Source organism: Aulonocara stuartgranti (genome assembly GCF_965226115.1).
Source record: "Aulonocara stuartgranti genome assembly, chromosome: 11".
Lineage (NCBI taxonomy): Eukaryota > Metazoa > Chordata > Actinopteri > Cichliformes > Cichlidae > Aulonocara > Aulonocara stuartgranti.
The window spans coordinates 15003849-15029619 of NC_138947.1; the positions used below are offsets into that span (position 1 = coordinate 15003849).

Here is a 25771-nt window from a genome sequence, read left to right on the forward strand (position 1 = left end):
GTTGCAGGTCCCTGTACATGTTTAGTTTTGCATGACTATACCATTGATTGATTTATTATTTAAAACCTACAGTGAAACTCAGTAACTGTCAGACTGTCATTGCTAGTAGACTTTATATAAAAAAAGAGATCTCACTCATTGATTTGTGGAGTCCTCTTACATCATGTGACTCTCAAACCCTGCCCACTTAAAGCAACTTTTCAATCACAAAGCCTCGCCCTAAAACATGCGCAGCTTAATCATGTTTTTAATCCAATAGGAGCCATAATTTACACAATAAGCATCATGTTTTTTTCTCTAAGACTTGAAACCAGCGACCGAGCTCATAAACTCATCAGGAAAGTGGTTATTGACGTCATAGATCAAGGGCGCTGTTTTCCTATTGACTTGTAAACAACTGAACTTCTTTTTGCAGTCAGAGAAATCACCACCTACCTGGCGTCATGTTAACAATCCTTTAATCCTTATCTGGATTGGCTGCATGGCTCAAGTCCTCCAAATCCATTTAAGATGCTTTGTCATTTCGACCTGAAACAGGCCGTTCATACTCGAAAATCCTCCAATGTGGCTGAATTCAAACAATTCTGCTGTGAAGATTGGGACAATATTCCTCCTCATCAATGTGAAAGACTGATTGCCATATATCAAAAACGCTTGATTGCAATTCTAGCTGCCGAGGGTGACACAACCAGTTACTAGGTTTAGGGGGCAGTTTTTTCAAATAAGACCAGGTAGGTTTGGAGGGATTTTTTTTCCCACTTCACTGGATACCTTACGCTTCCCTCAACTGATCATGCTGCAGCTTTTAAGAAGATCTAAAAATAAACAACAAAATGCATAAAATTACGAAGCTCATTGTGCTCTGGTAGAGCAAGTGTTTGTGACAGTGGGAGCATGTGAGAGAAGCATACTCAGGCCCAGATCATTAACACAGTGCAAGTACAGAGGCAAGTGTGACTTGTGTGATCACGCCCTTAAACTCTGTAATACTTTCGAATTCAGTCTTTTGCCTTCAAACACACAAAACAACGATTACATTTCATTTGAGCTCAACCATTTTATTAAAAATATCCTGTGATTACAAACACCCAGAAATTGACTAGAAAAAGTTCATCTTCTCAAGAGCCATTAAAAATATTACAACTTGAATCTTCTCATCATTCGCTCAAATGTTGGAGGTCTTGCAATTAAAAAAACAAAACGAAAAACAACAACTCAAGTTTCAAAATGGGAAAAAAATAATTAAAAAATACTAACATTTTCCCAAAACAGCACTGTGAAATTACAATATACACAAAAAAGAAAACAGAAACTCATAAGTAACCTGGATAAGGGAACTTGGTGAAAACACTTTTCATCCCTGCAAGTCACCACTAGTTAGAAGAAAGTAACCGTTACAGACAACTGCTTTTGTTTGGAGTGACAGCAAATGTTTAGTTTTTTGACATTATTCAACTGAGGAAGGTCGGAAAAGAAAGCAAGTAGAGTACCACTTAACATCAAGTTGCCCCCTTAAACGTACTAATGTTAAATGTAACTGAAGTATTTCCCCTTTTATACTTCCCTATACTGAGTTTAAAGGACCCAGTAGGCCACAGTAAGTAAAACGCAGGAAGAGGCCAATGTCAAGTTTATAAATGAACATTTCTTTGGGGGGAAAAAAAAAAACAGTGACAGGCAAGGGGGGGCCTGCCCCACCTGAATATTTATAGAGAGAACACTGCGATTTCTAAAGGTTTCAGAGAAGGACACAGTTGGTGCTTAAACTGCATTCACTGCACATCTGATACTTTGAATCCTCAGCCTGTTTCAGCTTTTATTTTGAAGGCACAATCAGTGTACGTGTGTACCGAAATACATTTCGATGCCACGGTACCGTCCCTTCCCCTTTGGTTTTGTCCTTTGTTTTTTGGGATTTTTTTTTTTTGTCAAAATGGCCACTAATCTTTATGATGTTTTCAATCATCCCACCTATTTTTTCTATATGCACCGTTTTGCATCTCGCGGTCAGCACTCTTCTATAGCAGAGCACACCTCTTCTTTGTTTTGGTCTCGGGGGGCTCCAAAGCTGCCAGTATGGCCTCGTCAAACACGTTTTTAAGTCCTCGCTGGTTAAAGAAGAAGAAGAGGAAAAGATGACGGAAGCATAACAGAAGGAAGCATAACTTTCTATTTCAAACAAATCTGTCACTTTTTAAATACGTTTTAAAAGTGTAGTGAGATTTTACATACCTGTGTGAGGGCAGAGCACTCCACGTACTTAACAGCCTTGAGCTCACGAGACAGCTTCTCGCCGCTCTCGGGTAATAAAGGGCGCTGTTTGTTCTTTGCCAGCTTCTCCACCGTGTTGCTGTCTTCCCGCAAGTCTACCTGTGTCCCCACTAACAGGAAAGGGGTGGTTGGGCAGTGGTGTGAAATCTCAGGGACCCACTGGATACAGACAAAAAGACAAAGTTTATCTTAGATACCCAATGAAATTTGCGACTATCAAAAGCTGGTATGCTTTTCCTTTAATCCAAATAGTTTCTGATTCATATTTTTCATTTCATAGAAAATAATGTGTAATAAAATGTCTGGCATGTAAAACGGTGAGATTGTAGAGAAACTGAGGAAGCAGGAGGCTTTTTCTTCCATGTGACATTTATTGAGAATAAGGACGACAATTAAAACAATTATTAAAATTCCAAGCAGTCCAAGCAGAAAGGACATCGCGACTCCTGATGTGGAGGTGTAACACACCTCCACATCAGGATGATCATAAGAACACAGTGAAAACTTCACTATTTTGAGCAAGTGGCTCTTGAACGTGTGTCAAATTTAGAAAACTACAGCACTTTCTTCACTCTATTACATACAAAATTATTTAAATATAAGCATTAGGCTAGCTAGAGAAAATGAACAGGAGATCTTTAAAAATAATCATTATTTTTAGATCTATACGCTTACTGGCCACTTTATCAGATTCCCCTTGCGAGTACCTGGTTGGACCCCCTTTTGCATTTGGAACTGCCTCAACTCCACATGCATCAAACATTCCTCAGAGATTTTAGTTCATATTGATATAACAGCATCACAGAGTTGCTGCAGTTTTAATGGCTGCACATCCATGATGTGAATCTCCCATTCCACCTCATCCCATAGGTGCTCTATTTGAGACCTAGTGACTGTGGAGCCCATTTGAGTACAGTCTACTCACTCTAGTGTTCAAGAAACCAGTTTGAGATGATTACAGCTTTGTGACACGGCACGTTATCCTGGTGGAGCAGCCATCAGAAGATGGGGACACTGCTTATATAAAGGGATGGAGACTGTGGTGTTTAACGATGCTTGGTTAGTTGGTACTAAAGGCCCCAAAATGTGCCTCACTCTGTTACACCAACAGCCTGAACGACTGATACAAGGCAGGATGGATCCATGTTTCCATGCTGTTTATGCCAAATTCTGACCCTACCATCTGAATATTGTTGCAGAAATTGAAACTCGTCCAACCAGGCGACGTTTTTCCAACCTTCTGTTGTCCAATTTTGGTGAGCAGATGCAATCTGTAACCTCGGTTTCCTGTTCTTAGCTGACAGGGGTAGCACCCGGTGTGTTTTTCTGCTGCTGCTGCTGCAGCCTATCTGCTTCAAGGTTCAACATGTTGTGCATTCAGAGATGCTCTTATGTATACCTTTGTTGCAACAAGAGGTTATTTGCATTCCCGTTGCCTTCCTGTCAGTGTGGTCATTCTCCTGTGACCTCTCGCATCAACACGGCATTTCCCCCCAGAGAACTGCTGCCAACTGAATATTTTCTCTTTTTCAGTCCATTCTCTATAAACTCTATAGATGGTTGTGTGTGGAAAATCTCAGTAGATCGTCAGTTTCTGAAATGCTCAGACCATGTTTGAAGCCATTTAAATCCTTAACCTTTTTCCCCCCCAAGTCTGATGCTCAGTTTCAACTTCAGCCAGTTATCTTGACCATGTCTAAATGCCTAAAGGTACTAAGTTGCAACATGATTGGCTGATTATAGATTATGAATAAAACAAAGTGACCAGTGTAAGTCTGCCAACACATTTAACAAAAAATAGTCAACATCTCTGTTCCCAAAACAGTGAAAAGAGATTTCAAAACTGACCTTCTCTTTGACATTTTCATACGACGAGGGTGAGACAACAGAGAAACATACAAGGAACACATCTGTCTGTGGGTAACTGAGAGGACGCAGCCTGTCATAATCTTCCTGACCTGAGAGCAGCAATCAAAAGAGAAGCAGAACAAGGACATTTTTTTTCCCAAAGGTTTTAGACTGACAGAAATGAGAGAGAAAAAGTGAAACTGAGAGACTTTCGAAGACCAGCTTACCAGCTGTGTCAAAAAGACCGAGCGTATACGGCTCTCCGCCGATCATCACTGTCACGGCATAATTGTCAAAAACCTTTGAAAACACAAAAAAGAAGTAAGCAAAAAAGGGCAGTTAATGGTAGTGCAGCATTATAACCATGAATAATATAAGAAAACAGAAATTTTATAGGTGAGCATGTTTACAACAATATGGCTCAGTCTTTCTTAATTCCTCCTCCTACCGTAGGCACATATTCTGAGGGGAACTTGTTGGTTGTATAGGAGATCAGTAAGCACGTCTTTCCTACAGCCCCATCTCCTACTACTACACATTTTATCGTCTGCATCTACAAAGAAAAACAGAAAGTAGGAAACATGACAAGATGTTTGCCAGAAACAGCACACCAGACAGCTAGCTAGACTCTTAGAGAGGAAGTAATACACAAGCACTCTTAGTACTGTATATAAATGCCACTTGTTTTGCACATATTCAACTCTGTATATTTTATATATTTTATTATTATTATTATTATTATTATTATTATTATTATTTTATTTTATTTTTTTACTATTTAATTTGTAAAAATGTGTATACACACACACACACACACACACACACGTAGGAAAATATTTAGTATACACATCCAGAAATGCATACACTATTATATATTGTACATATATTTATTAGTTTCAGGTTGGCCATTCTTGTATTTTGGTCGTTTGTGTTGTTGTGTTTGCACATCTCTGTTGCTTGTGGGGCTCGCACACAAGAATTTCACTCGCATGTGCTGTGCCAGTGTGCCTGCACATGTGATGTGACAATAAAAAAGTGATTTGATTTGATTTGAGTGATTACTGTCTCTAGAATCATGCATGGGTTCACATACAGGCAGTGAAACAACATGGAAACAAACACACAAGCACTAACTGTGACAGACTCACAGAGACATGTGATGCATCTAACCAGCACATCTAAGCCTGGAATTAATATTTATATTCACTACTGAATAATCTGCACATTATTTTGAAGATTAATCAATTATTGGTCAGTACAATATGAAAGGTCAAACAATTATAAACTTACAGACTGCATCCTCAGCGGAGGCCAATGGCCTACTTTGCATTTTTAAAGAAAACGATTAAACCTTTATGTTTTTCTGTCAATATTTTCCTGGAATTTGGCCTGGTGGAATTTGCACCCTCTTGCTGTCTGAAGGAAAAGCAGAATGCAGCAATCGCAAACCCTTCCTCCACCTTGGGTGGGGGTGCAAAACTGAAACCAGCAAGCGCCTGACATGCCTTTCTGAGACGAAAGGCATGTCTGATCATTCATGAATTTGTCTCTAATCTTGTAACATGCAATGATTTATAGTGTAGATGTGGGAATGGACTGCATATAAAGATTACATAACTTTATATATGAAGTAATTATTCGTATGCAGCATCACAGGATTTTAGACATCAAACATGCAAATACTCGAAAATAAAGTATTAAGTATTATGTATTAAGTGTTAAAGTATTACTTTACCAAATAAAAACTGAAAGTTTTAAATAGCTCAACCTCTGTAACTCTGATAGTAAAATGCTTACACATTACATATTGCAACAGCAGCATTTCAATGGCCATTTTCATAGTTTTGATCCATTAAGCTCACACTGCTAACATATTTTGTCCTAAGATAAGCGATAACATTACAGTTGGGGCAGGGTATGTCTTTTTAGGACTAGTGGACAAAAAAGTATCCATTATAGAATTTCAGCATCTTAATTCAAATGGCCTGAGCCAGAACTAGACCCTTACGCCGATGCTGGGCTTTGTGTTCAGGCTTTTGAAAATCCAATCATAGGTCTATTTGGACAGGCTGGGGTGAGTCATATAAAGTAGCATAAAGGGTGAAAAAGTCCACACAGGTACTAAGCTGTAGTGTTGCAATGGATTAAACATAAAACGTTCACATCAAAGGGAACAAAGTTTGAATCCCATGTGAAGGTAATACTTAGTATTAACTTATTTTTTTTAGGTCAAATAAACTATTTGCATATTTAAACAGTGCCTGCTCAGATTTCTTGGTGCCACACCTTCCTACAGTACATGTTAACTATTAAATTCATCCCACTTATTTAAAAGTCAAATTTACTAAACATTTCTGTTGCTACTTTAATGTGCAGCACCTAAAACGACTGCAACCCGATCCACCCTTCATGACAAATATAATATTCAGTAAAAGTCGAATCAGTTTGAGACAAATGAATTAAACTTTTGTGGTGCTGATGAATTATACCAAGGCGTTTTTATGTGACTTAGACCTCTAGTAATACGACTTTTATTCGAAGAACAAACCAATTAAGTTATTAGGCATAAAAGCATACAGAGAGAGCATTAGTTAGAGCATGACAGCTTTATCAGTGATATACGCCACTCATCTATTGGTCCACATCTGTCATTACTGGCATTTATAACAGCTGATAAATGAGACTGAATAGAGCTTCACCTATCCACATAATGCACATAACCACACAACATGTGTACAAATATGGATGGATTGTTTCTCTTTTACAATTGTTTTCTTTCTTGTTTCTGTCAGTGCTTTGTTACCACACTCCACATCCTGTTGCATCTTCCACAATAAAAGAAAAAACAGTAAAGAAGAGACAGCGAAAACATTGTTCAGTGGTTTTATCAGTGTTGACGCACAGTTTGTCCACCATCGGGCCCTCTCCAACTTCCCTCTTTTTTTAAATTGCACTTCTATTATGTTAATAAGAACTCTACGCATGTAACTAAACTAAATAACTACACATAAGAAATGTTGGTCAAATTTGGTTGATATATTGGATTCTAAAATTGCCAAATATCAGTGTCAATCTTTAAAATCCTATATCAGTTGGGCCCTAGTCTTACTTGTAAAAACAAAAAGAAACATTTGCAGTATGATGAACAATGCTAAAAAAAAATACAAAAAAATGTATTCCATCAAATAGTCTCTGATCAGATGAGACAAGATAAACTATTTATCCCCAAAACTGAGAAAATTGTTTGGCACAATCAAAACAGCCCAAATAAATAAGTAGAATAAACAAATGGAAAACGATTTTGCAAAATTAAAAACTACTTTGAAATAAAAATTAATGCAAAATTAGTCTAAAGGAAACAAAAACATGAAGGATACGGCTGTATATAGATAGGTGTGAGTTCAAGCAGCGTGCATACCGTTTGGAGGTATTCCTATTTGGCTTGTTATTACATGTGCAAGCGAAAAATTAATGACAGTGAATAACTTCCGCATAAGCTGCACAGCGAGGATGTTAAAGGAAAATGCCGCCTATTAGCAAAATGACATTTAGAAACGGATACTGCAAACACTTCCGCTAAATAAGAGCTCCATCTGTTAATCTGTTATCTGAAAGTTTAACACCTGCAAATGAGATGTTTTAGCCAACATATAAAAAAATAATCATTTAAGACTGAGTCTGACTGAATAAATTAAATCAGATTTGTGAACAGTGGACAGGCAGCGTGAAAATACTGTCACTGGTAGATTTCTTATTTAATTACAATGTACAGCGGGATCTAAATCGATCAAAATGAAAGTAATCACACTACCAAAGCTGACAAACAATCATGACAGCTTCATTAAAGAAATGTTTGTCCGCTCTGAATTAACCCTGATCGGTAGAAAACTTTAACCACCCCGCAGATTTAAAACATCTAGAAACAAATGTTTCATTTCTGTTAGACTGAACATTGTTAGAGGGCCTCTCCTGCATGTGTCGCCTACTCTAATTAGCCACAAATAGTAGTTTTAAGCAGTTTTTGTAACTCTACTCACCGTTTTTCTTCCCACAGGTTAGGCGTTGGTTACATCCGGGTTTGAGGGTCGAATTACTTTGTGCGCAGGCGCATAGCAAACCGGGACCCAGTCCCGATTGTAGAATCGATACAAAAGAAAGAGCGTCGCCTGCTGCCCAAACTGCAACACATTTCTGTTTTTTTTTCCACATGGCAAAACAGCACATAAGGCATAAACAGTGTTTATACAAATCACATGAGCTTGACAGTGAATATTTTGTTTGACCATCTTTATTATCCAACAAAGCCTGAACTGTCTATTGAAGCTTTCTTGTAAGATCTTTAAATAGTCTTCAGAAATAGCTCTTCAGGCTTTTTGAAGGTCAGTCGAAGCTCTTCTTCAGATGTTGACTGCCTTTTGTTTTGGATCTTTGTTTCTCTTCCTATTAAGATCTATTAAGTTTTAACTAAGGACATAAAGTCTGTCAGTAAAGACTGATAGATTGATTGTAGATTCAGCTAAAGAAATGCGAGCAAACCATATGTGTTAAGTCTAATTGTTGAATGTTGCCCTTGTGTTTCCCCAACAATATGTTGTTCTAACATGGGGCTAGTAACAAAGTACCTAAACATACAATTTTAAAATGGTTCTTTGCTAAGTTGTGTGTTGTTCCTTCCTTGAGTTAGTTGATAAATGTTTAGGTACAAGAAATCGACTGCGAATTAGTAGGAAACCGATGTTTAAAGAAAAACTTCAGAAAGACTGGAAAGCTAAAAAGATAAGATAAGACTTTATTTATCCCAGAGTTGGAAAATTCCTTTAAATTGTAAGTTAAACACAACAAACGTATAACAAGTAGTCTAAGTAAGTACTATGGTACAGCTCAATAAAATATAAAACAACAAAAATAAAGTATAAAACTAAAATAAAATAATAATATATTTAAATGCATGTGTATCAGTTACCTGTAAACACCCCTAATCTGCAGAAAAAGTGCCAAAAATTGTCCTAGAAGCCTCTCCGGAAATGTGTTATTGTGAAAATATGCTAACCGGAAGTTAGCTTTGTTAGCTTTGATGCTAACTTGATAGCAGCGTTGCTTCCCTTTGTCAGAGGACTGACTTCCGTTTTTGTGTTTTCTCCAGGTTTCTGGAAATCGCTGTTTATTGAGACGCTACGATTTCTGCCTCCTTGTTAAGCAGTAGTAATTGTGCGTGGTTTTCGAGAGGGAGCTGGTAAAAGATCCCCCACTTCAGCTTAAATCGAGTTTGAGTTCATTTTCTATCAGCCTTTAAAAACTGTTTACCTTGCTAGCTGGCTCGAATCAGCCAGCTGAGAAATCACCTAGCATGTTTCGGTTCTTGAGTGACGTTGATGAAGATCCCTATATGATGTAAGTACTGACATTTCACACTTTTTTTCTTTTGACACTGGTGTCTTTGTGTTCTATAAGTGATTGGTAGCTATATTGCGGATTGCTAAGTTTAAAAAATTTCCACTGTCCCTTGTAGCAGGTACCCTCCGTTACTCCTGCCAGCTGTGGGGGCCTACACTGGTCCACCATATTGGATAGACAATAACAAAAAGGTGTTAGCGTTCAACAGTATTTAGTTATAACCAGCCGGTCACTACATTTAGCAGTCAATTGCTCTCATTGGATTTCCACTGTTTCTTTAAATCGCTTGTTTTTTAGGTTTAAAAGTGCTTACTTTTGTAGTCTGGCAGGTTTACATTAGCGCATTTCCCGCTGGCAAATGGATGAAAAAAATCCGTAATCTCGCAGCCCTCAGTAAATACAGCATATATGCATTTTTGGTTTTTTATTTCAGACAAAAAAATCGAAATAACAGGTGCAAGTAAATCTTCTACTTCGGCTAATCTCTCACAAACAAACTATTTATTTTTAGAAAAGGCGCACTGCTTGATCAATTATGGAATATAACCGCGATTTTATTCTGATATTTAAACACACATAAAAAAACTTAAAAAAAAACATCACAATGCAAAAGACTACTAGTGAAAATTTCTGAATGGCATATATTTGTACTTTACAATAATGCAAAATAAATCAAAATATTATTTGCAAATGAAAAATAGCTATTTTTTTTCATCTAACTTTTCATACAGGTTTTATCAAAATGAAGGTGTACCACAAAAACAAAAGTATCAGTATAGTCTAACCCAAATAGTACATAATTCTAGATTTTCCAGATGGTGCTCTAATTATAGCCGAGAACTCATTTTGAATAAATGTGTATGCATATTCTCTTTGCATTCATATCATTCTCAAGACCTACTGTCTTGCCAGTCTTGCATTCTTTACATTAGTGCATTTTCCCCTCAGGCAAATGGATGGAAATGGAAAATGCATAATATTTTGCTCTTTTAATAAATGCAGTGTAAAAGCATTTTTATAATGGAAATTAAAAACAAAAAACAAAAACACCTTTTGTAGGTGGAAATAAACTTTCTGTGTTGACTCATTTCCAATAGGCCTTTTATTAATAAAGATGCAATGATTGCATCTCAGCTCTTCATCACACTTATTTTCCATTTAACAGATAAACATCAGCTTTCTGTTAAAACCACAGCACAATCTAACGACACAGATGCACAAAATGCAAATTTCAGTATTTGATTTGGGTCTTGATGTTATACAAGTCCATGTTTGGTGTGCCTCCAGGCTTACTGGCTGGTTATTAAACTAATTCATTGGCAGTTGTTTTTGTCCTTTAATATCTTTTTTCTTCTTTTTTTAATCATTTGGTCTATTACATTTTAAATTGGCAAACACACTTTAAAGGAGCAACCAGACAGACACCAATTTTCAGCAACAATGCAGCCAGAGTCATAGAAAAATAACTAAATTGAGGGGCTTAAAGCAAGAACGGACAACATGAAGTGGGGACTAATTTTCGACAACTACTCGTTAACAACCAAACATCAAGGTGTGTCCTCACTTTAAAGCTGGTTGCTAGTGGGTATTCCAGGCTCTGGTTGTCGAGGTAACCCACTAAAGTATTTACTAACCTGCGATAATATCAATCATTGATATCCTGTGCTCTCATTGGAAGTCTCTAAAATCGCTCACCTGAAAGTTGAGAAAAGTTTGTGTCTTCCCACTTTATGCTGCCAAAGTTGTTGCTCGAAGAAAAAAGTTTAATTTTTAAAAAATAATGAAAGAAAAAGAAAAAACAGTAGCAAAATTTCATTGATATTCACTGGTCACTGGTTGGAAAATCACTTTAGCTACAAAACGATGTGTCAGTTGATTGACTTGCTTGTTGAAACAATATTCAGATTATGAAAATAATGAAAACAAAGGTGGCTGATAGCCTGGTTAATAAAGCAGGGTGCATGAGAGAAGAGTTCGCTGCGTGAATTTATTAATTTTTTTATATGTATACAAAATACACTATAATAGATTTTCTTATATTACTGGCTTTTCTTGTATTAAACCCCCAAACTGAAGAAAATAATAAAGCAAAATAATGGTTGGCTAAACTGGGCTCACAAACCCAGTGGAACTTGAAACACTTTGCTGGAGTATTTGCCTTGTGCTTGAAAGTTTACAGTTTTCCTCCTTGTGTCGTTTTCAGTTTACCTTCACCTATGTGAGTACAGTTCACACAGCTACACTCAGTTGATTCATACATGTGAAATCGAACACAAAAGTCTGATAAATGCTTTTGATTTCTTCCAGGGATCCGTTTGCAGCTCACAGGCAGCAGATGAGGAGTCTGTTTGGACCATTTGGGATGGAGCCTTTCCCTCTTGCTCCTCAGATGCAGCCACATCGTGCATCACGCAGACAGGTAACAGACTCTGTGCTGATAGATACTTTGTATGAGTTTTGTATGTCCAGATTGGCTTTTTGTTTACTGCCTTTTTTAAAATCTTAAGGTGTATATTTGTCTTTTAGGCTGGCCCTCTGGCTCCTTTTGGCATGATGGGAATGGTTAGTAACACCTTCTATGACCTCTTTTAACAACTGCAAACACGGTGCATGGTGACTTAATTTTCATTAAAGGAATTACAGAACTCTTAATTCTGTCACCAGCCACATGATGATATTCTGACTGATGATTGATAGGTTCCAGTGTAATTATATTAGACTTCTTAATAGGTTAGATTGAGGTTTACATCCCCAAAACTCTGTAGCCCTGAACATTTCAAGGTATTGCACAATGTAGGTGGTGCAAAGTTTAAGTTTATTGATTTGCTCGGATAAGAAAAAATAGCAGCAGTAATAATAGTTAATAATAGCTAATGAGTTGGCATCGAGTGTCCTGCTTCCTGTACCCTCTCATCAGGCAGCTCCTTCGCCAAGTATGTTCTCTCTAGAGAGAACCCACCGCAAGTCATCTCCTGCTCTGTCTGAACTTGCTTTTTCTGACTTTTTACAGAGTGTCAGTGTGAAACCAGCTCAATACAATATGGCAAAGCAAAATCTCTCAATAAAGTAAAAAAAATATGCAAGGAAGGAGCTCGGTTAAATATAGAAAAGTAAAAAAAGTAAACCTGAATAAAAATGCAACAAAATAAATAAAGGCACATTACCCAGATCTGTTATTACCTTAAACGAATCTTAAAAGAATGACTGCTGATTTAAAATAATAAAATAAGTTTTGTCATTTATTATATGGATTTTATGATTATGGTGGTTCAGCGGTTATCGCTGCTGCCATATAGCAATAAGCCACAAAGTTTAATCCTGCTGACCATCTTTCTGTGTTGAGTTTGCATGTTCTCCTTAGCCTGGGTGCCCCAGCTTCTTCACACAATCTACAGACATTCGTGTCAGTTATTTGTTTATCTTTGTTTGGCCTGTGCAGGGTGTATTTCATCTCCTCCCTGATGTCATCTGGGATCCTGGATTAAATAAAGGGTTAAAAAATTTAAGGGGATTGCTCAAAGAATGTTTTCTCCTACATAACGTAACACTTTTGGGCGTTTTCCAACAACGGGAACTGCCGTCATAGAACATCTTTCAGTCTGTTTTTAGCATAGAAGTGCATACTCTAGGTTAGATATCTGAGTGGCCCAGTTAATTGGTTAATCTTGAAAACAAAAAACACATCTACTAGTCAGAAACAGGAAGAAGAGTAGCTATCAACACTGAAATTCTCCAGTATTGGTGGACGCAACAGTGTCCACTGTTGTTATTATCAAAGGGTTCTAGACCACAGTGGGAAACAGAGAGGCTGAAAGGGCTGTTTATGGCGCTGTGTAGCACCTCATGGCTGCCACGAGCTCCTGCACTGGAAAAGTGGTTATTGACAACTGTGCACTCAACACACAATGTATGCTGCTTTTCTGCCTGTGGTTGGGGACTACTCAAATGAGAAATGTAAAGATCCTCTTATTGCTTGCAGGGTGGAGGGTTCATGGATATGTTTGGCATGATGGGAGAAATGATGGGAAACGTGGTGAGTTGTTTTTTCTTTCCAAATAAACAGAAAGGAATTATTGTCGTAAATGAAATGTGTGTCTCACTAGTTCTCCATCATTTCTATTTACTTTCCATTATTTTTCTTCTTCCAGGACAGAATGTCTGGTTCACCAAACTGTCAGACGTTTTCCTCCTCAACAGTGATCTCATATTCGTCAACAGACCCAGGGGCTCCTAAAGTTTATCAGCAGACCAGTGAAACAAGGACGGGCCCAGGGGGGGTAGGAATAACTCATATTAGTTCAAATATATATACGAAGTTGTGGTCAGAGCCATGTAAGTAGACCTGCTCAGTGGCTGGGGCCTAATTAGTCTGCTGGCCTCATTAACACCAGTAAGTGTAGTGACTGTAAATAGATTATGTAAAGTATAAATATCAGAGATGAACTTAAGTTCATCCCTTCCTGCCTGATTTTGTAATCTGAGGTATTTTTTGATTTGTTTTTTTTTGTTTTTTTCTTCCCCCAGATCCGTGAGACGCGGCAGTCGGTGAGGGACAGCGAGAGCGGCCTGGAGGGTCTTGCCATTGGCCACCACATTGGAGACCGTGCACACATAATGGCGCGTTCACGAAATCGCCGCACTGGAGACTGTGAAGAACGGCAAGACTACATTAACCTGGATGAGAGTGAGTCGACCCTGATTACAACACTAATCTTAGCTCAGGCTTCACCTACTATTCAAGCTAATTGGAATTGAATTTAAAAAGGGGGCAAAGGAGATGAATGAGGAGTTGTGACTTTGATGGTCTCACTTCACACACGTGTGATTTCTTTTTTTTTCTTTTTGGCTCTTAACCCGGTGTTTGTTCCTGCTAGGTGAGGGTCCAGCATTTGACGAGGAGTGGAGAAGAGAAGCAGGAAGATACGCTCCCCCGAATGCTCGTGGGTTGGACTACGGCCGCGATCGACGAGGAGGCGGCCAGCAGCTCGCTCTTACCGCTCCTCCCAGTTCAACGTCCCCACCAGGTCATCGGCACGAGTCCCCCAGACACCGTCAGCCCCAAACCCGCCCACGTTACGACTGGTGAGAAGGTAAGAGAGATGTCAGAGATCATTGTGCCACTATTATTATAATTGCTGTAATCTGTTGTGAGCTTATTAATTTCTGAATGTTATCAGACATAAAATTAAATGGCCATATTTTACTCTTATAAATACTTTTTCGCAGTATATTGGTTTGCACAGTAAGAAATTATAAATGCTAAACGTTGTCACTGCTTTTTGATTTGCTTTTGTTCATTTGCACCTTGAATGCTAGGAGATTAAACAATGCCAGCTATTTTCCCTACATAGTTCTACAGAATGGTTTACTGCCCTTGTTTTAACACTTTTCTGAGACTGCTCTTCACACATGAGTACCTGCTGCAGTATCCTCCTGAACAATAGGTGCCATTACTCAGAGAAAACCTCCACATTACTCTTAGTATAGGAAGTGAAGAAGTTAGAGGTTTTTTTCCAAAGTCTTCCAAACTCTATTTTTCCAGAAAGTCTCCCTCTGCATAACCTTTGAATCTCGGAGCTTCCGTATTCATATATCATTAAAATGGCAGGGGCACCAGTTTAGCTCACTGGGATGAGCAGGCGACCATATGCCGCATCGCAGAGAGCGGTGGGCCTCACTGGCTTCCAGTGAAGTTCAGAGTTAATTTTGAAATATTAATTATAACATATAAAACCTTATATGGCCAGGCTCCTGTATATATAGAAGAGCTTCTGAAACCTTATAACAGCACATGGCCTGTCCAATCTATCTGATCATGTCTCATAATTTCATCGACTTAATTTCAGCAATACCCAAATAAACCTTCTTACCGTTAAAAAATAATTTAAAAATAAGGTTGTTTTCTTCTCTGTTTACTGTTTGCACCGCCACCGTAGCCTGATCATTTTCTTCTAGGAATCTTAAGTCCTTTAGGCTAATGCACAGCAGCCACAAAATCCCAGCACTGTGTTGGGGTCTCAGTGCTGGGATTTTGTGATAGCTACCAATCACTCAGTTTAGTTTATCTAATGCACTTTTTTGGCATTGTGTGTTTGTCCCTCCAGGTGTTCCGTATAACAATGCGACCAGATTGAAGGAGTTGAGGATTTCCCCGATGCTGTGAACCACGATGAGGACGGGAAGTTGATGCCCGCCATAAATGTTTGATATGACTGGACTGTCTTTACATGAACAACATATTACACACACACACACACACACACACACACACACACACAATGGTTAGAGTTTAAATTCTTTACTCTTACACACACAGACACACTTACAAACGCCCCTGTGTAAACATGGGTATAACTACACTCACTTAATGTATAAATATATATAAACACTCATTCTCTAAACTTGACATGTGTCTTTGCCCACTGCACTAAAGTGCTACAGTATACAGTACATCTGCTGTACAATCCATTTTATGTTTGTGAAGACACTCGTGTGTCGGTGAATTGAATTGTATACTGATAACTAATTAATGTAATAAATAAAAAGTTCATTAAACATTGTTAGATAATTGCAAAGTGTGCCTCTGTTTTGATGTTTTGGGGTTGCATGTCTTAAATTATGGAGTGTTGTTTAAAGAGTTTTCCGATTCTGTATTTTTCCTTTTGTTTTTTTTAAAACCCTTGCTTATTCATAAAATGTATTGACAGCTAAATAACGTGTTCATTTGTGTCAATGCAAGTCTACATACACATGCATGCACGCATTCATAGGTGTGCGCCCTCTTCATCTTCCCTGTGCCACCGTGTCTGCAGGTCATGTGATGTCCAGATGGCACGTTCAAGCGGGGCAGCCAATGAAAAACTTTCCTTTTCTCCAAACGCCCCATAGCTTCCCGTCTGCATTTCGCTCGTGCTGGCTGTATCTTTAATTACATCTAAGACTATTTTTAAATGCACATCCTCCCTCCGGCAGCGGCTGCTCCCGTCTACCTGTCTTCTTGTTTCCTTTAATCCCTATCATTAGATATCTAACGTTCCCCAACAAGGCGCCTTCTTTTCTGCTGTCTTTGCTAAGATGCATCCTCCTTGTGGTTGCTTTGTTGTCACATCTCCTGCCTGTCATCCACATGCACTTACTTCAGCTGTATCGCAGCGCTGCTTGGACCTGACAGGAAGCGCAAATGAACGTTTCATGTATCAGTTTGCTGGGACAATATTTTCATGTCACGAGTGCCTCTGTAGTTATCAGCAGTGAGCAGATGTGTACGCAGCACGTATGACAGGACTGCGTGGGTGTAAAGTAGCGGTGTATGTTAAATGCTCAGATGGTTACATTGTTTCCTGCACCCCTATTAATACACAAATCCACATTGCTCCAGCTCTTCTACTCAATTCCTCCTTCCTATCTCTTTTTCCTCTCTCCTTGCTTTGTTCCCTCCCCTCCTCTGCATCTTCCAATGACTCACATGCTCACCCTCCCCCCGTGTGTCATACGTTTTCACCCCTTCTCCTCCCACCTCCCCTTCCCGCTATTGCTCCTCATTCGCCCACATTCGCTCACTTTCTCCACCAGGCTTCAAACAAGCTGCAGGTAACGTTTAAAAAGATTGATCTGTTTCTTCAGTCCCTCCATCCCTCTCATCCCGCTCCCCTCCCCCATCTCCTCGTCGCTACCTGCGCTGTCTTTTGCGTCTCATCTCTGTTGGTCCGTGCTCTCTGTCACTGACTGAAACGGGTGAGAAATTGAGCTGGTTTGTGGTCTGGAACAGTTTGACAGATTTTTAAGTAGGTGCGCATCACTGGTTTCTGATTCATGTCTTTCTCTGTGTGAGTGTGAGCATTTTCCTTGAGAACCTCTTTTTCCACTGCTTTCCATCCTCAAGGCTGCGTCACTATCACCACAGTGTGTGTTCAAGTGGAAAAGAGGAAGAGAGTGTGAAGTCCTTGTTTTTCATATGAGTGCTTTTGGTATTTCACAGGCTATTTTCATACCGAGCTTCATCTTCACGCGCAGCTTTGCTTGCTCATGTGTTTCCTTCTCTAATTAAAATAACAGACTGAGTGTATGAGCACTGGATAAAATCTGCATTTGAAATGAGGCCAATGTTCCCTTGTTTTTATTTATTTATTTATTTATTTATTTTAACAGGATGTCTATAGTGAATATTGTTGCCAGGGAGATCTTGGACTCCAGGGGAAACCCCACTGTGGAAGTAGATCTGCATACAGACAAAGGTTTAGAAAAAATAAAATCTCTTGTTTAATGTCTCAAATTAATGTTTAGATTATTTCATTAAGGTTAACTACATCCTTCTCCATCCTCTTTCCTCTCCCTCAACCTTTCACCCCATTACGTCTGCCTCCTCTATCCACCCACCAATCATATGCTTCGATTCCAGGTCTTTTCAGGGCTGCTGTTCCCAGTGGTGCCTCCACAGGCATCTACGAGGCTCTGGAGCTCCGAGATGGCGACAAGACTCGCTACAAGGGCAAAGGTGTGAACACTTACAAAGATGTCTCCCCTGCACTAAGCGCTCTTGTTTTTCTGCCTGTATCTGATTTTGCATGATGGTTCTTTTCCTTATTGTAACAAAATGGGGACTAACTGGCTTCACGTTTTGCACTAAAGGTGTGACAAAGGCTGTTGCTCACATTAATGACACCCTTGGACCCGCCCTCATCCAGTCTGTGAGTACTTCACTTTGGCTCAGTTCAGTTTTGTTTACTGTACACAGCACAAGTTCACAACCAACAGTAACCTCAAGGTGCTTTCTGTTGTAAGTGAAATGTTATAGTATTACAGAGAGAACCAAAAACATCACATGCGCCTCTATCACCAATCAGTGTGGGGGGAAGAAGACTCCATAGACTGTATATAGAAGATGGGTGAAGCCAGCATGACATTGATTTCTAGGTTGGCTCCACATTATGAAGCCTAGCTGTATTTGTTTTGTTTTTGTTATACAGGCACACCTGCTAAGTGACATACTTCTTAAAATACGAGAGGTTTACTCATCCTTTTGGATGGGCCATGCTTCATTGCAAGTCATATTATTAGTACTGTTGGTGCCAAAAGGCAGAGGTCCTGTTCATTAAGTGGAGTTTAGTGCTTGAGGCCTAGCAAACAACAACTGGCTCCAGCTCGTTGTGTTGGAATATATGCAGGTCAGAGTGTCCACACTCCTGTAATGTTAATTAGCCATAGAGACTACAGTCCCGTGTAAATATGTTATTTACCAGGCTAAGGTTTTGACTTTAAACTTGTGAGTCACTGTTGGACAGAACCCCAAGTCGCCATACAAGGAACTGCAGATTTAGCATTTTGGCATTGGCTTCGTTTTGCTCAGAAGAAATCTTCAGCAGCATTTGGCTCAGGGAGGGGCAGCCATCTGTTGCAGCCAGTTAGGCTGAGGGTAAAGAGAAACAATGGGCAAAAACAAAGGGAGAAGATACACAGTTAATGTAGTGCAATAGTGACATAAAAATGCATAGGAAGAGAAGACGATGGGAGTGGAGAAGAAGTGATCAGTGCATCAGCTTAAGGCTACATCAGTGTAACTAAGGCAGGGGGTGGCCAACTCGAGAGCCGGTGTCCTGCAGGTTTTAGATATCACCCTGGATCAACAAACCTGATTCAAATGATTAGTTCATTACTAGGCCTCTGGAGAACTTCAAGAAATGTTGAGGAGATAATTTAGCCATTTAAATCAGCTGTGATGGATCAAGGACACATCTAAAACCTGCAGGACACTGGCTCTCAAGGCCTGGAGTTGGCCACCCCTGAACTAAGGGATACCTCAGGGTCATCTAATCCAATACTAACTATAAGATGTATCAAAAAAAAGGGAGAGCTTGAACCCAAACCAGGAGAGATGGGCGCGATAGCTGAAGCACTGCCCCCCTTTAAATCTGAAGGAACCACAAGTAAGCCTGTATTGTGAGAGCAAAATGCTCTATTAAAATAGTACATGATGGGGATTCATCCAGCAAAGTGATGGGATAAACAAAAGAATATTCAGTTTATGCTGCAGAACCTGATGAGCAGCCGAGCGGGACTGAAATGAAAAAATCTGTTTACTGTATGAGGAATATTGTGTTTTTCTTCCAGGGAATCAGTGTGCTGGAGCAGGAGAAGCTGGACAATGTGATGATTGAAATGGACGGCACTGACAACAAATGTAAGCCTCGCTCACATCTCGTGTGGGGTGATGGTATATATGTGTACTGACATGTTTCCGCACCAGTGAGTACCGACTGCATGTGTGCGTTATGTTTGTGACTGCCTCTATTTCGCCTCCAGCTAAGTTTGGTGCCAACTCTATTCTGGGAGTATCGCTGGCCATATGCAAAGCTGGCGCAGCAGAGAAAGGTGTCCCCCTGTACCGTCACATTGCTGACCTGGCAGGAAACAGAGAGCTGGTCCTCCCTGTTCCTGTGAGTTTTATAGTTTTTAAAAAAATTAATTTTTCTCCAAACATAAATGACCAACCATAAAAAAACCCACATCCATCTGACATTCTTTTAGGCTTTTAATGTGATTAATGGAGGCTCTCACGCTGGGAACAGGCTGGCCATGCAGGAATTCATGGTTCTTCCAGTGGGTGCCGAGTCTTTCCATGATGCTCTGCGTGTGGGGGCGGAGCTCTACCAGACACTGAGAAGTGTCATAAAGGAGAAATATGGTCAGGATGCTACAAATGTGGGTGATGAAGGGGGGTTTGCCCCTAACATACAAGAGAACAGTGAAGGTAAGCACGGCGACCACCTGAAAACAATTTCCTTCAGCCTAATCTAACATATCGCTCCTGTTTCTTCCTGTCAGCTCTGGAGCTGATAAAGACAGCCATAGAGAAGGCGGGCTTCACAGATAAGGTGGTGATAGGAATGGATGTTGCTGCTTCAGAGTTCTTCAGTGAGGGCAAATATGACCTGGACTTTAAGTCGCCACCAAATGCTGCCCGCAACATCACCGCTGATGAGCTGGCCGCCATCTACCAGGGATTCATTAATAACTACCCAGGTGTGTAATGTGGTGTGTGAGTACACATGTTCTCCAGAGAGCACAATGTGGGCACCTCTTAGTCATTAAAAAAAAAAAAAAAGGGGGGGGGGGTGTTATTGATTTCTCTAAGCCTCCGTCAGCTTGAATCAAAGCATCAGGGCTATCGCAGTCGACTCCATATGTTTTTTTTCCTCCCACCATATTTCTTTTGTCACATTTTAGAAAGAAATAGTCAAAGAAAAAGAGAAAAGGGGCGGCAGAAAGAGCCTGGTCTCGCCTCCTGACACATGAAGCTGTTAAGGAAGATTTAATTATGTGCTACATTGCAAATTTGGCAAGCGGGGTACTGCTCTGATGTGGGTCTTTACCCTGTAAATGGTGTGCATACTATTTGTGGGCTGTGTGCATGTTTGCATCTGTAATTAATAGCAGTAGATCTAAAGGCATTAGAACAGCTACTAGTGATTTCAGCTAGCCTTGTGTTTCTCCTACAGTGTTGTAATATTTGAGTCATGGAGGAAAATGATCTTACCCATGTGTCCTTCCCTCTAGTGGTGTCTATTGAAGATCCTTTTGACCAGGATGACTGGCCCGCTTGGTCTCAGTTCACAGCCTCAGTGGGTATCCAGGTAAGATATTACAAATTATGCCATTATTATGTGGAAGTAGATCAGCGCAGCTCTTCTTCAACAGGTAATCTCGTATTCCTCCTCCTTCCATTAAACAAAGAACAGTCAAAATTAATGGTGCAGAAGTAAAGTCATCCTGTTTTTATTTAGCAGAATGAGCCAAGCCGTAAAAAGCAAGTTTCTATCAATATCCATACACATTAAAGCACGTACCCCTCCTCTCCCCTCCAATACTGCTGTCTTATTTATTCTATGTGGACCAGAACTTCATTTACACACTTAGAGATACAACAAAGGTTAATGCCCCCTGAATAAGTACACGTGATACTAATCCCCGTGCCCTTCACTTCACTCGCTGTGCAGGTTGTTGGAGATGATCTGACAGTCACCAACCCACGAAGAATACAACGAGCTGTGGAGGAAAAAGCCTGCAACTGTCTGCTCCTCAAAGTCAACCAGATTGGGTCTGTTACAGAGGCCATCAAAGCGTGAGTTGACTTTATGTGTTTCAAGCCAAAATCTGTGGGCACACACACGGATTGCAGTTATACTAATTTCCTCTCTGGTTTTCCAGGTGCAAGCTGGCACAGGAGAACGGCTGGGGCGTGATGGTGAGCCACCGCTCAGGAGAGACAGAGGACACTTTTATAGCTGACCTGGTGGTTGGTCTCTGCACTGGACAGGTAACACATGCAACAGTCTGACAGCTCATATCCCTCTGCTAGCTTAACTGCTTATTACTGATCACGTTTCATGCTCTAAGTTTTCCTTGGGTCCCGGTGCATAAGCAACATAACAGCAACATAACAGTGCAGCATCACACTTTGGGACCATACAAAGCAGCAATAATCAGAATCAGCATCAGCATACTTTATTAATCCCTAAGGAAATTATGTATGATTATTGTAATTATGTATAATAATATGTATTATACATGATAAAGCAGTGCAAATAAGAGCATGAGGTAATAAACAGATGTGGAAATGAAGCAGCTCAATATTCATTAACTTTTTACTGTACTTCTAAAAACAAAACAACTGAAGTCCTGAAATTAATAAGTTAACTAATCAGTGCATTGATAACAACAGTGAAATATCAATACAGTCAATTCAGTTTAGTTCAAGGTGCTTTATATTGGAAGGTAAAGACCCTAAATTGTTAGAAAGAAACCTTAACAGTCAGCCAGCCCACTTGGCAACAGTGGGAAGAAAGAACTCCCTGGCAGAACCAGGCTCAGGGTAGAGGCAGCCAACCACCGTTCCCAGTTGGGTGTGAGAGGGAAAAGAAGAGAGCAGAGACGGGACGAAACGCAAACTTTAGGAGATAAACATACAAAACATTTGGTCATAAGATCTTCATAATGCTAATAATTTGCAGCTTGTTTTTCTCAACACTTTTGTCTAAAAATATAATTTTAAGAATAGTAGTCAGAATTTGTAACATTATACACAGAATAATATATGTATTAAATATCAAAATGCCAGTTAGTTATTGCCTCAGTACAGAGTATTAGTACTAAATGTGCAGAACCTGCTTGAGGGGAGTGTAACCCGGTTACGTTGTTCCCTAAATGCTTCATATGCAGGCAGTCTAAAGCTGAAAACAAGTAATAATCAAATTGTGAGGACTGCAGATCGAAACAACTTTATCCTCAGCACTGCACTTACTGGAGACTCCAGCAGTCCACCTCCCAAGTAGGAAGAGATCAGCTAAACGTTGACAGGCGATCAGACATGTGGAGATTTGTTGAATTAATGATAAAAGTTCAGCCACGTCTGTAGCTGTTAGTGTTTTTTTTCTTCATTCAGATCAAAACTGGAGCTCCCTGTCGATCTGAACGCCTGGCCAAATACAATCAGCTCATGAGGTGGGTATCTGTAGCTTACATTGCATAAATGTATGTACATGGTATGCAAATGGATTCCTGTATAGCGCTTGCACTATTTTGATATTTCTCCTCTTGTCTTCATTCTTTTATCTGTTGTCATCTTCTTTCACATTCACCTTCCTGCTCTGCATTTCACCTCCTCTTCCTCTCAGGATTGAGGAAGAGCTGGGCGATCAGGCTCGCTTTGCTGGACACAACTTCCGCAACCCCAGCGCCATTTAGGGAGTGGGGTGCCAGTGTTCTCAGCAGACAAAATGAGAGAGAACAAAAAAAACCCCACGCATACATATAAATAGTGTCATATTTCCCTGATTAGTTCTATGTGGTGAGAAGTTTACGTGTATCAGCAAAGCACTAAACACACAAAGATGAACTTAAAAGCATCAAAACGAATTAGTTTTCACATTATAGCTACAATATATCGATCTAACACTTCAGTGAGTGATAGAGATGATTGCCTACAGCCAGCCTCCACGAATCCTAACAAAGCCTGGTGGAGGAAAAAAAAATCTACTGAACTACTGAGTCACACTCCCCTTCACGGGCTTGTTAGTTTCTCTCATTTTCCTGAGCCCCCTGACTCTCTCCTTTTCACTTGCTGCAGAAGTGTTTTGATCTTTTTTGTGCCCTGTTGTTTCCTCCTCTTCCTCCTCCTCCTGTTTAACAGCTTGCTGCAAAGTTGTGTCTGCTACTTTGTCTGTTCAAAGTGAAGCTTAATAAAGAGATGGATATATGTTAACTCTAACCAAAGATCTGGGTGTGTTTGTTTTGAAGAGAAGCCTCACTGTGCTTCTTTTTGAGAGGTAAATATAATCGGTTATGGAGCAAAACTAGAAACCCATGTAGCTCTGAAATATTATCTTACAGGGTTTATGATTATAATTTCAAACCTGTGGTGAAATAAGGGAATCTTTTAGCACAAATGTTTTTTTTCTATAGGGGTTTGTTTGTTTGTTTCGTGGTCTTTGTGACTGAAACAACTTCTGGATAAGAAGAATGAGTTGTTCATACGTAAAGACTTCCTATAATGGTTTGAATATTTCAAGCCTGTTCCGTGCCTCTTTCATGCAGGTAAAAACACTTTTGCAGGGAAACACCTGTGCATCCTCGATTTTAGCTCCTCCTGCTGCCTCCTCTGTCCTATAGATGCAATTTGGGAATGGATTTCTGGGTCACAGTCAGGAGGACACAGAAGACAAGGAGGCACAAAGTAGTAATGAGAAAAGCCCTGTGCCTTTGTCAGGTCATAGTTGCTGTAATGTTTCCTTTTAGTGACCCTGTGTGTTTTAAGACTTATCTTGTTAGTCTCTTTTTTTCATGCTCTATCCTGCCGTCATTGCGCAGCGTTTGTCTTTTAAGTTAAAGCAACTTTAATTACTTTAATTTAATCTGTGTGTGTTTGGGTCAAAGAGTCTCTCCAGTTTGACAGTTTGGTTTCACAGTTCATGCACAACAACAAAAAATGTTAAAGTTGTGTAGCTGTCTTGACTTCTTTACACATTGCGACTTAAACAGACTTCTGTGATGCACAGAAATTCATTAGAATCGCATCGTTAAATATAACCAGCTGTCAGAGGCAAACACCTGCTGTTTTCGTCAACAGTCTGTGTCATAGCAGATCATTTTGATACTACAGGAAAAGCACAGGTATTATTGGGAATATTTAAAAAGACCTGTTGCCGAGTGAAAAGTGGCTCAAATGTTACATCCACAGGCAGCAGTGCAGCAGCTTTTTTTCATTTTAATATTATTAATCTTTTATACTGCATAAAAAATAGTCTTTAGAAACTGTTTTAAACAATGTTATTGCAGCAAGTATCACAGAAGGTAATGACTTTATATAATCTAATACAAAGAAGTTTATATTAGGAGAAGAGACAGTACACACACAAAGACAGCTATACATATAGTGGATAGATTAATGTAAAGTGGATGTAGGAGTGGAGACAGTTGAAGCGTGGGCTAATAAACGTGTAAATTATGTAAAGTAGTCTATTAATATACCAATCTTTTGATAAAGGTATAATAAATGTGCAGACCACTTAGAAAAAGACATCGTAATAGGAAAACTAAACAACCCCTCCAACACACGGCCCGTAATACCCTAAGATATACATTAGATGTACCAGCTTAACACTTTAATACAGTAGAATTAATATATTTCTCAATGACATATGAAGGAACAATCTCAATAAGCTCTTTTTTTTCTTTTAAGTATACTCAAAAGAAATAAACCAAATAAAATAAAATAAATTGAAATAAATGAGGTTAATAATGAAGTGTGTGGAATTTGAGTTCAACAGGATAAAATGTAAATGAAATACAATAAAACATCATGTAAGCTATTTTAATTATGTTTTAGTTTGTTTACTGAATTTGAGATATTTCACTGAATGAAGCCATTTTATTGTTATATACTCAGCTTTTATTTAATAACAATAATTGTAGTATTACTATGTAACACTTGTTTACATTGTACTATTTTAATTTTTGTTGGATTTTATTTGGATTTTAAATGATTACAATTGGAACTGTATTACAATTAAACTTGTCTACTCCTTTTAGTTTTTACCGTGTTTTGTCGTTTTGTATTTTTTTTATTGATTTATCAATTTATACATTGCTTTATAAATTTAGCCTGCCTATTTCAGTTTTGTTGCAGGTTAGGGAGAAATAAAGCATGTCTTGTCTTAAAAGCGGAATATAATGCAGTAAAGTGGCTTTACAAAGTAAAATAGCA

At 39.2% G+C, this 25771-nt stretch overlaps 3 protein-coding genes across 4 annotated transcripts; 2 read left to right on the forward strand and 1 right to left on the reverse strand.

The window, feature by feature from the left end:
* Positions 1–1037: 1037 nt before the first annotated feature.
* On the reverse strand, positions 1038–8266 carry cdc42l (cell division cycle 42, like). The gene is made up of 6 exons (XM_082552797.1): positions 8157–8266; positions 4568–4672; positions 4347–4419; positions 4120–4229; positions 2233–2430; positions 1038–2108 (listed from the first exon to the last, which is right to left on the reverse strand). Exons 2-6 carry the CDS (start codon positions 4670–4672, stop codon positions 2019–2021), a joined length of 576 nt encoding a protein of 191 aa, XP_082408923.1. The 5' UTR covers positions 8157–8266; the 3' UTR covers positions 1038–2018.
* Positions 8267–9183: 917 nt separating this feature from the next.
* mlf2 (myeloid leukemia factor 2) lies at positions 9184–16088 on the forward strand. The gene is made up of 9 exons (XM_082552796.1): positions 9184–9510; positions 11717–11731; positions 11821–11932; positions 12040–12075; positions 13493–13546; positions 13662–13790; positions 14038–14197; positions 14388–14603; positions 15618–16088. Exons 1-8 carry the CDS (start codon positions 9467–9469, stop codon positions 14597–14599), a joined length of 762 nt encoding a protein of 253 aa, XP_082408922.1. The 5' UTR covers positions 9184–9466; the 3' UTR covers positions 14600–14603; positions 15618–16088.
* Positions 16089–16637: 549 nt separating this feature from the next.
* Positions 16638–23795, forward strand: LOC309717896 (gamma-enolase-like). 2 transcript variants are annotated; one of them, XM_082552794.1, is made up of 13 exons: positions 16638–17103; positions 17662–17747; positions 17912–18007; positions 18142–18200; positions 19621–19690; positions 19813–19946; positions 20038–20260; positions 20335–20532; positions 21067–21143; positions 21507–21631; positions 21718–21826; positions 22952–23010; positions 23184–23795. In XM_082552794.1, the coding sequence occupies exons 1-13, from the start codon at positions 16823–16825 to the stop codon at positions 23251–23253; spliced, it is 1587 nt and encodes a 528-aa protein (XP_082408920.1). In that variant the 5' UTR covers positions 16638–16822; the 3' UTR covers positions 23254–23795. The 2 variants fall into 2 exon arrangements, with proteins under 2 accessions (XP_082408920.1, XP_082408921.1); XM_082552795.1 differs by lacking the exon at positions 16638–17103 and adding an exon at positions 17121–17301.
* Positions 23796–25771: the final 1976 nt, after the last annotated feature.